This window comes from Fulmarus glacialis, unplaced genomic scaffold, assembly GCF_000690835.1.
Source record: "Fulmarus glacialis isolate BGI_N327 unplaced genomic scaffold, ASM69083v1 scaffold6454, whole genome shotgun sequence".
In the NCBI taxonomy this organism is placed as follows: domain Eukaryota; kingdom Metazoa; phylum Chordata; class Aves; order Procellariiformes; family Procellariidae; genus Fulmarus; species Fulmarus glacialis.
In genome coordinates this window covers 72,129-83,173 of record NW_009207301.1, presented here as the reverse complement: position 1 = coordinate 83,173, position 11,045 = coordinate 72,129, and the positions used below count along the sequence as shown (strand labels likewise).

The 11,045-nt window shown below is 53.3% G+C and overlaps 1 protein-coding gene across 1 annotated transcript in view; it reads right to left on the bottom strand.

Annotated features, from left to right (window-relative positions):
* Positions 1-5,387: 5,387 nt before the first annotated feature.
* LOC104075499 (sodium/calcium exchanger 1-like) overlaps positions 5,388-11,045 on the bottom strand; it is a gene marked incomplete at its 5' end in the record, with an annotated part of 15,968 nt that continues 10,310 nt past the window's right edge. Inside the window, 2 exon segments of the mRNA XM_009576030.1 lie at positions 5,388-5,898; positions 8,565-8,840. Of these exon segments, the coding sequence (XP_009574325.1) occupies positions 5,522-5,898; positions 8,565-8,840 (653 nt within the window).

Genomic DNA, 11,045 nt, shown 5'->3' with positions numbered 1-11,045 from the left:
CTCGGCACCTCCAGTTCCAAAAGGAGGAAGGCTCAAGTACTTAAAAGGTGAGGAATCTCACTGTATTTATTGTCCCTGGGTGCTTTTTGCAAGAATACAGGTGCCTCTGGATGCTTTCCTGCACAAGTCAATTTTTTACAAGATAAACAGGATTTTCTGCAGCTGTGCTGTGCATGTGTATGTGTGTGTGGTCGGTCATCACATGCTCAGAGAGGCCAGAGAGGTTCCCTGTGCTCTGCAAACATGCTTCCACAGATGGGCCCAGGTGCCAAAGCCTACAGAAAAATAATGCAGGGGTTTCTCCTGGAATAACAACCTCTGGCATTAAGTTTTCCCTCTTTTCTCTCTCTCTGTCACTTTCTGGCTATGCCCAGCTCTGCCCCTCTCGGAATGCAGCTGAGCCTCCTCCTTAGGTATGTATATGGCCCCCAATACTGTTGCACTTGATTCTTACTCAAGCATATAAAAATAGCTGTAACAATAACACACAGGCTCTGGTTCTCCCTTCCCTGCCCGTAGCAGAAATAGCACGGTGAGTTTATAGACTGCATCCAGACTCGTGACCAGAAAGGGCTCAAAGCTTCCCTTTTCCCTTTTGTCCTTTAAGGAAGTGATGAAAGCCGGAAAAAAGATGCACGAATGACTCTTGCAATCTCCCCTCGCCCCAGAGCCACCACAGGCTGCCTGGAAATGGGTGACACATGGGTGGGAACATTGGTTGGAGATGAGGGATTCGCATCTCTGGAGCGAGCGGTTCCCACGCTGCCCTGGCACAGGTGCAGGCAGGCGGTAACAGTTTGGGTAGGCTCAGCTGTCAGATGCTGCAGGTTTGCGGCTCCTGCTGGCACCAGGGACCTGCACAGTCCCTGGCTCTTTTGCACCTTTTCCGTGTGTTCAGGTTGTGGCTGGGATTTGCCTTCTCTCCCGTTGGCCCCTGAAGAGCTGGGGAAATGGTTTTGCTAAGATGCTCAGGGCTGTTACTGCTCTGTGTGCTCCTTCCCTTTGTCCCCAAGCGCTTTGCAGTGGCTTGTTGAGTTATTTGGATGTCTGTCTCTGAACGTCCTTTGCACCATGCTGCATCCTTTTCCATGGAAAGGTTTGCCTTTGGCTAGTGGGATGATGAGAGGGGGTGAAAGCAGCCGGGGCAGGCAGATGGACGGAGGCTGAGGGTTTGAAGTGCTGTTTCTGGCAACCTCCCTGAGCCCAGGGCTTTATCAGAGATGCTTGATGCCCTTCCCTTGCAAGGGAGGGTGAGAAGGGTGGCAGGGATGAGGAGGAGGTGGGAGAGCACTGGCACCAGACGGGGAACCCGGGGAGCCAGGTTATGCCCCGCAGGGCGGGTGGGCATGAGGGTGAGATGTGCCCCTCCTGCTGCCCCTGGCAGTGTGCGGCTGGGCGTGGGTGTCTTGCAGAGGAGGGCAGTTTACTTTTTCTGTTGGAGGGCTTGGTTTAAAGATGAGGTTGGTGCAGAGGAGCAGGCATTACACCCTTGCGAACACGGGTGGGTGGCCAGGCCTTGGTGGAGCAGTCCTTCCCCTCCTTGGCATGGCAAGGCTGCAGCCAGCTAAAAGGCTTTCTGCTTATCTGTGGCTCTTCCATGAGCAACTGGGCAAATACATGTCACACTTTATATAAGCTTGTTAAAGATGCCAAAAAGCACATGGCTGGCAGAGAATAATTGCATAAACAAGGCTGGTGTTTACTGTGTGATTTAGGCCTTGTCCTAAGCAAGCAATGCTCCATCATTCCCTTTGGAAAGCTCTGTGAGCAGAACAGTTATTTACTGCCTGTTAAACTGAGCTGCTACACAAGTCCTGTTTGACTTGTTAATGACTTCAGCAACTGCAATTCATTCTGAAGAAGCAAATGATGAGAGTAAAATACCAACATCACTTTTCAGTAGATGTAATTACTGGGTCAGGAGAGCTGCTTCACTTTCATATTTCACTGCCTGGGAAAAGCATGTGGACATGACTGGTTGTGTTCACCTGGGGCTTGACAAGCATTGACACTTCACCCGCACTCATCCTGGAGGGTGCTGAGCACCCGCAGGGAGAGTGGGGCTGGCAGCACGGCTGGCAAAAAGCAGCATAGGGTGTGGGGAAGGGCCAGTTGGGTGAGAGCAGCCCAGAGATCATGTTAAATCTTCTGGCTGGCGGGGTGCGTTTGTTACCTGCTCTGCCACATCTCCTTACGTTGACAGATGGGAATCTTATTGCCTCTGGGCCTCTACAGACATGGTCATGCTGCATGGAGGTCAACCACCTCCTACCCTCTCTCTTTTTGCTTGGTGGCATGTTTCTAGCCTAGAGCTCGAAAGCCAGACACTGCTGTTGGTGCCACTCTGAGTGGCTGTGCGGCCCCATCCTGAGCCTGCGCAGCGGACCGGGAGGAATGTGGGCAGGAGCTTAGGCAGGAGCATGGGCAGGACCCCAGGAGCATGTGCCCATGGGAGGAGCAGGGAGAGTCCCACCAGATGAAGGCAGTGCTTGCCTGGGACCCGTCTCCGGAGCTGGTGTTTGAGTTCAGCTGTTAGAGCGGGACCTTGGAAGCATCGCAGGGACGGTTTATTTGGGGACAGCTCAACAGATGGTGGATGAAAACACAGGGAAGAGCAACATCCCTGAGCATGTAGAGACTTCTCCTCCTCAGTGCTGGCTGAGCTCTGTCGAGCCATGTGGGTCAGAAACAGCCCACGGCACCTGGACTGGGGCATGGGCAGGCAGCTGCCCAGAGGAGTGCGAGCTCCCAGTTTGCTCGGCGACCTCGTGGGGTGTCTCAGATCTGCTTTTGCACCCATGGACCCTGCGCTGGTAATGCATCTCTTGCACTCCCACTTATCATTAGCTAGTGGCTTAACCTAGCGCTAGTCACCGTGAGGCTGGAACAAGAGCAGGAACAGTTCTATATAACTAGAGGACACAAGCAGAAAGAGCTGTTAAGTACCTTGGGGGTATATGCATGGCTCTCCCTGAGTCTAGGGCAAACCAGCACTGATGGGGACCCAGCACAGGAGCAGCTCCTGGCCCCAGAAGGGTTGCACTGCAGCCTTGTCCCTGGACAGTTTCCTGCATCCCCCTGAGAGCTGGGCGGGCTGCAGCCCCTGGCTGTACCGCAGCACACCGAGCCCAAGGCACAATGGAGATGGAGCAGGAGGAAAGCTGTGAGATGGGGCAAAAGCAGGCGTGTGGAGGCACCATTGCCCCCCGTCAGTGGCAGAAACACAATGAAGGCAAACCAATGAGTAAAGAAGAGATGGGTTACAATGTAAGGGGAGACAACAGGAGGGGAGGGAAGGGTTTTCCATGGAGACTATGCAGGAGCACTACATGATCCATCAGGAATCATTACAAACTTTATTTGTCTGTGCATTGTGTACCATTGATAAGGATCATCACAATTAGTGGACTCACTGCCTATAGTGGTGGGCAATACACACAAAGAAAAATCAATGAAGCCAAACAGATGAAAATGAAGTAATTGTACATAAAGGTAATCATAAACCTGAACAACCTGCGCCTGTGTTTGATTCTTCCCCCAAAACAACGAGAAACAAAAAGAAAACCCCAAAACCCATCAAAAGTGAAAAAAAAGCTTGAGAAGAAAAAAAACCCCACAACTTCATACTCTTAGAGAAAATCTTACAACAGATTAATTAAAATTTCCACAGATTGTTCAAAATGAGTACAAATACCCTCAGCCAATAGGTTATGGTACAAGTGTCAGACGTGGTTTTCAGCTGGGTGGGAAGAGCTCACCAGTGGACAAGCAGGCTGGGCGTTTGCCTGGCTGGGATGCCAGGAGGCCCGGTGAAGGGCGTAGGGTAAGGAGGCATCTCTCAACCCCAGTGCACAATGTCATCCCTGTGCTGCACCCAGGGGAGCTCTACATCCACACCTCCCTGGGCTCGGCTCACTACCCCAGCCCACACTGCTGGAGTCAGGGCGTGATGCTGAGTTACACCTCCCTGTCTCATCCTTCCCATCAATTTCAGATTCAGACAGTGCAAAATGTGGCCTTTTTCCTTGGGGGACACTTCCTGGTTATGCTCAGCAGTGTGGGAGATCTCATTACGGCCCTTCAACCCTTCCGCTGAATTATTCTGCCTCTAAATGGCTGTGGGAAAGGACCAGCTTTGGGGACTGATCCTGATGGCTTAACACTCAGAAACAGGGGCTGTCACTAGAACTCTGGGGACCCAGGGAATAGCAGGGGGCCAAGGGGTTTTGAGGCAGCCACCAGCTATAAAGGCAGAGGCAGGCGAGGTGCTGGGAGCCAGCCATGCTCGACCCCCTTGAGCTCGGATGCCGTTCATCCCACTCGGGCTCCCTGGGACCTTGTCTAAAACCTCCTGTGGATGGTGGACGCCTTTCACACCGGCTTTCGCACGTCCTGGACTGGCCGCTGTGGGGGGGGACCCCTAGCCACGTGGGGGGACAGAGCCTGCAGTCTCTGGGGTGTGGGTTTTCCTTCCCCTGAAAACCTACGTCTGCGTGGCTGTTACTGCTTCTTGTGGACCCTCATGTGGAGCCATAAATGGGGAGAGCTTTCCCTCCTTTTACCCCCACTAAGAGGAAACAAATGAATGAACAAAAACCTATGGCAAAACTAAACTAACTAAAATAAATAAAACCTGGTGAAAAGAAAACACTTGTATCTGCAATGCTCAACCCACGTGGCTGGAAGGACTATCACTAGAGGATGCTATATACAGATAGGGTTCATTTCATTCATGCAAATGTTACAAGTACCACGACAGCATGCCCGAGGAGGCGGATGAGGCGGGAGGAAAGCCCCTGCTGCTCCGCACAGCCTCAGCTTAGGACACTGGACATGAGGTTGCGGCTGCGCATCCCCAAAGCACAGAGGGGGAAAAGGTGAGGGGCATGTGGGGGGGAAATGCTAGTTGTACACACGCCAAAACAAAAAAAAAACCCAACCCCAAATCAATGACGAAAACGGTTTGTGTTCTATCCTCAGAAAGCTCCCAATTTCCCCTTGTCTTCAGTCCGGTCTCTTGCTTCTCTCCAACAGGGTCAGAGGGGACGTTCCCGAGTGGCGAAGGCAGGCGGATGGTGGTCGGAGATCAGGACCCTCGCTTTCCTCTCCTTCCCTCGCCCACTGCTCTGGTTCTCACCAGCTACTCTGGCCTTCCCTGTACCGATGCGCCCCGGCTGCCTTCGCATCCATCCTCCCGGGGGGGCCGGCGGGCAGGAGAGAGCGACGGGAAAGCGCTCAGGGGCTATCAGCCGCTCTTGTTGGTAGAGTTGCAGAGAGGGCCCTGCCGCCAGGCTCCTGGCTGGGGCCGCTGCCCGGGGAGGGGTCCTGCTGGCTTTGGGGTCCTGCCTAATTCAAAGGATGCTCCAAAGCTGCTTTCCATCAGCAGGTGTGTGAACATGGCAAATCTCTTTTATTCTTTCTCTGTTCATTATACACAGCGTTATATCTATATCTATACCTATATATCACTCTATATAGATACATATAGATATATATATATTTACTATCTCTGATTGTCCCTTTAGAAGCCCTTTATGTGGCAGTAGGCTTCCAGAGATGAGAAGAATATGTACAAGAGCCAGAGGAGGATAAAGAGTGAGGATGTGAGCAGCTTGGAAGTCCGCGGCCCGCCCAGCTCACCTCCAATCTCGGGTCTCCGCCGGTAGAGCAGCACGCCCACACTGATAAAAGCAAAAATGGTGAAGAGGGTGACGGAGAAGGCCAGGGTGCCAGGTGAGACTTGGAAGGCTTGTCCGTGCGCGGCGTGGTAGATGGCCGCAATGGACCAGGCCACCCCGATGCCCAGGAAAACGTTCACGGCATTGCTCCCGGTGACGTTCCCGATGGAGGCATCTGCATACTGGTCCTGCGTTGCTGCTACTTTGCTGGCAAACGTGTCTGCAAAGGGAAGGCAGAGAGAAACCCTCAGGAAACAGCCAGGTAAGGAGGGACAGCAGCAGGCAGCTTGGGGACAAATGTCAATGGCATCACTTGGGGAATGAAGATAGTGGGTAAAGGGACAGGGTACAGCCCTGTCTGTGGGCACTCCCAAGGAAGGGCACATTTGGCCACAGTCAGACTGACAATCAGGGTCCAGAAATGCCCAGGAGGGAAATCTCAATGTCCAGAAATATGGGGGGCTTCCCCCAGTATGGCCTCAGATGCCCCACAGTGCTTCAAGCAAGAGACAACGCTTCCCAGTACTACACTGTGTTGGCCCCTTCTCTCACATCCACTAATTTGTTGACTTGCAAAAGAACTGAAAAGGTTGGAAAAGCTTTGTGGGAGCCACAATGGTTTGTATCTATGCTTCAGGTCCCCTGAAGTTTTGTATTTGTGCTGCTTTAATGATGTCTCTCCAAAACCTTTTGCCTCACTAAATCCAGTGTCTTGTGCAGACCCTGACACTTTGGTAAACAAGTGGTCACCTTTCACCCCTTAGGGAGAAAAACCATGCAGGTGGGTGTATGCTTGTCCAGGTGCTCCACCAGCTTTAATACCGGTGGCAAAAGAGCTGTGATAAAACTCAGCTGGCCTTTTACATGGCAGATCTTGTGTCGAGTAGACCAGCACGATGCTGTTCTGCACCATAGGGAAGTGCTGATTTTACATCCAAACCCACTCTGGATCTTCGGGGGGGGTGAGCAGGAGGGGGGATTAGCATCTGGTTTTGTCCAGGTGAGCACTCTCAGTTAACGATGAGAAGATGAATCCTTAACACATCTGCACTCCCAGACCACCTTGGGTACAGCTTTCTTTTTCTGAGTGTGGCGCAGAAAAAGAAAATGGTGAGGTTAGATTTCATGTTTTTTAATTCTACAGAGTTTCCTTTATGCTCCTCCCCAGCAGGGCTCCAAGGTGAGATGGCAAATCACAGCCTGGCATGAAGACCCAGTTTCATGTAACAGAAGGGGCTGAGCACCTATAAGCACAATGAGAGGGGCCATTTGCAGCAAAGAAATCAAAAGGCTGTTTTATTTTTTAAAAAAAGCTCCCATGGAAATGCATCTGACTGCTGAGGGAAGGAAGAGGCATTTCCCTTTGTTCTCGGCCCTGGTCACAGTGCAGTAATGGGGTTGTGGGACAGTGCTGATGCCTCTGCGGTGCTGCAGCTGCCACTGTGGAAGGAGGGATGGGGCACATCTGGGGCACGCTGCCAGCGCCAGCCAGAGTGTGGAAACAACCACGTGCCCTTCTGCAAGTGCTTTTAATGCAGGGAAGGTCCCTGTCAGTCTTAATTTCACTGCACGTTTGTCTGATGCCTGTCCACCTCCTGGAAAGCACTCTGCACCTCCCTGGTGCGGAGGAGCTCAGCTAGCACCCAGCTAACATGACATGGTCTGGACCATCTGCTAGTTCAAACGAGAGTAGCCAAATGTATCCTAAAAAGAACTTCTTAAATGCCACCTTTCATCGACAAAAGCAGAAGGGAAGATTTTCGCTGTCAAGGGTGTGAGACAGCCCTACAACCCTCACGCCCAAAAGCACCAGAGGTCTAAAAAATGCTCCTTCTTCTGTTCCTTGCCCAAATCTGTTCTTCCTTTTGGTTCTGCTGCTTCTTTTTTGGGCTCTGATAGCATTAGGACAATTTCAAGATCTTTAAGCACCCAAGTGCTGATCACTGGAAATCTGGGGGTGGCAAGGGAGGTGTGACCGACACGGGGGGTGGTTGGGTTGGGTTAGAGCCCCTTGTCCAGGAACCAGGCCGTGCCTGACCAGCGCAGCCCATGGAAGAAGGTGAGTGAAAGGCACAGGCCCTCCCCCACAAGCTGACATGGGACTTCCCAGAGCATCCGTGTCACTGGGACCATCCTCTCCAGTGCACCGGTTTATACCTAAGAGGGGCCCTTTGCTGAGCCAGCAGAAAAGGAGGCTGGGTTGCAACAAGTCAATGTGCTTTGGGAGGACAAAGTGGCATGTAGGTATGGAAACTCATGTTTTTTTCTCTCTCTGATCAGTCCTCAGTCTCTGCTGTCTTCTGAGGCTGGGTGACCACTTGATCAGAGACACATCTCCAAACATTTTTGGGGCCAGGGCCTTCCAAGGGCTTCACAAGTCACATTTCGAGCAGCTCCCCCAGCTCAGCAACCTCACCTCGATCCATCTGAACCAAAGCTGAACCTGATCTCACACAAAGGTGTCCGTGCTGGGCAGAGCACCCTGAGTACGGACTAGCACCTAACTCACCTGGGAGGCAAGGTTAAAAGAGCAGGTGCTCAGAAGGAAAACGCAGGACTGCCAACACAGGCAGCATTTTAATTGAAGACCAATTTCCTACTCTGAGAGTGGATGCCTTGGAGGTTGTCCACAGAAACAGATACTTCATAGTCTTTGCAAGGGGACGGTCCTTGAAATAATTTCCAGGGGACTGAATCCACATCCTGGTTTGATCCTCCCAGCCCATCTGAGACTGAAAAACAACTTCAACATATACCTCAAATCTGTCCTCAAGGGTCCTGCAGAGCACAGCCGAGGACCTCACTGTGCCCAGCTTTCCCAGCCCAAACCCAAACCCAGACTGGGCAGAGATGGACCTTTACAACAAACCCTGCTGTTGTCCTTACCTGGCACCGATGTCCCCAGTGCGACAAACACGACCGCGGTGACCGAGTCCTTCAAGCCAATGGTGCAGCCGAAGTGGGATGCCAGGTCGCCGATGAAAGCTGTCAGGAGGCCGATCATGAGGATGGAGACGACGAAGCAAGCCCAGCCATTCCAGTAGTCTGTCGGGGGCACGAAGGCAAAAAGGACCTTCCAGAAGACGGTCAGAAAGTGCATCACGTAGTCAAAGCAGGAGGGCAGCTTCTCCTCCCCACATTCATCGTCATCGTCGTCTTCCCCTGGAGAAAACCACCAGTGCCTGATTAGACTCGCCCATCCTGAGGGAAGTTGGGCAAAGCTCCTATGCATACTGCAGCCCCCCAAATGCTGTCTTTCAGGATTTGGGCCCTAGAAGGCCTTGACTTCCAAATATCTTATTTTCTGGGCAATCATCAGAGGGGCTTGATGGCCTTTCCTGGCCCCTTCCCACGGCACAGAGAGACCCTCCAAAGGCATCAGTCTTGAAAACCAACCTGCAGAGCCTCATGCTAGCACCTCTGCCTGGGTTTAACCACCAGGTGCTTTCTGGGACTCAGCCCCTGCTCAGGAGCCCTTTCCCCAGAAGATGTGGGAAATGACTGGCCTCATGCTGGCTGGAGCCGATCGGGGCGGGCGAACCCACCAAGAGCAACATGTGCCTCACAGAGACTTCTCTAAGGAAGCTCTTTTTGAGCTGCTTTTCACAAGCGCCTGTGATTACTTCCAGCCCTCTGGAAAGACAGCTGGTTTTGGTGGCGCTTCACCTTTTCTGCAAACTGGGATCCAGCCATGAAGAATACCTGCCCTAAAACCTCCCTGGTCCATTACTGCTGACTTTCCTTCCCTGTTGCATTTCCCTGCCCCTCCACATGCCTTCCTTCGAGCTCTGGCTGCCCATTCCTTTCGGCCTGGTCTGACCAAGGTCAGTGGGCACCCCCTGCACATGAAAACGCTTTCCCATTTGCACCCCTTCCAGGTAGCTGTCAAGCACCTCAGGCCATGCGCCAGCTATGGGGTACCATTTGTCACAGCAAAAATGCACTTTCCCTCTCTTTATTTTCTGCCCCTGATCCAGGTCAGTGCTTCACTTCTCATCAATCTATTGTTAATGCCTTGCAGGGGTCATTTTCCCAGCGTGAGTCTGCCAGCAGTCCTGGCCCCATCTCTGCTCACAGGCACGGTGTGTGAGTCGCACCCTGGCTCTCCTGGTGGTGTGCTGAGCCCTCAGCCCTGCACGGCACACCGCTGCGTATGGGCTGTGGCCCCTGCAGCACCTGCAAGACCTGGGTCTTCAGCACAGGGGGGGAGCTGGGGATGTGAGTTCTTGTGCCCATCCTGCCTGATGTCCCGGGGCTCTCAGACCCCGAGTGCCAGCTGCTGCATGCCCCCAAAGGGTCTTGGGGAGTTACGCATCCACAGCCATGCCCCCTGGACATGCAGGCTGGCTCGTGCCCAGAAGCTCTCCTGTGGGTCGTAGGCAAAGAGCTCAGCAGATGTCGGACTGTCCTGTCCCCCTCCCCTGGCTCCTCGGCTCTTTCTCCTGGCACTGGCCCAGCACATCTTCATCTTGTTGGTCCTGGCAGGGCCATGGGGATCCAGGCAGGTGTCTCGGTTTCTCCCTTCCCTGCTCCAGGCGCCAGCACCTCACCTGTCTCTCCAAAGCCACTTGGCAGCCAGCCTCCGGGGAGTCCCTCTCATGTGGGGCTGACCCCGCCAGTGAGCCCCTCGGCGCTGGTGACCTCCTGCCTGACTCCAGCAGCTCTGACAAGGCACCTTGCGAGCCCACCGGCCAGCCTGTCCTCTGGGCGGGCTGCGTGGCAAACACAGAGCTCCCCCAGCCTGGCACAGTGCACAACGCCAGAGTTGTGGCACAGTCAAAAACTCCTCCAGCTCGTGCTCGAACCACCCCTGGGCATGAAGGGGAGGTGATGCTTTCCCAATGAAATCAGTGGGAGCCTTCCTTCCACCCTCAAGGAACAAGGATGGGTTTCTAAGTCACGAATGTCGGGGATTCCAAGGCCATTGCGAGTTGTGTTAAAGACATCCCTTGCACTTGGGTTGGTGATTTGTCATTGTCTTTGATGCATTTTTCTCCCTCCAAGGATATGGACCACCAGGTCTGCCTGCAAGGCTGTTGGCAGAAGCTCCTTACCAAGGGGAGGACGCAATGTGCAGTCCATCCCCGTCAGACAGCATGAGTGAGCTTGGCTCTCCTTCCCAGGAGGACACCTCGGGATGGCAGAAAAAAGGGGCCAAGTCCCAGAGCAGCCAAAAGCACCCAGTGAAACCTGAGCCTCTGCTCTGCTCCACCACAGTGGGCAAGGGGACAAGGTTCCACCTCGCCAGACACTGCGTTTAAGGGGATGATGGCTCTGTGGGAAAAGCTGCTTCCCCCAGCAGCCACAGTACTGATCAGGCTGGCATAAGCTTTTGAATGAGACCGTGCTCTTTTTATCTGCCCCACT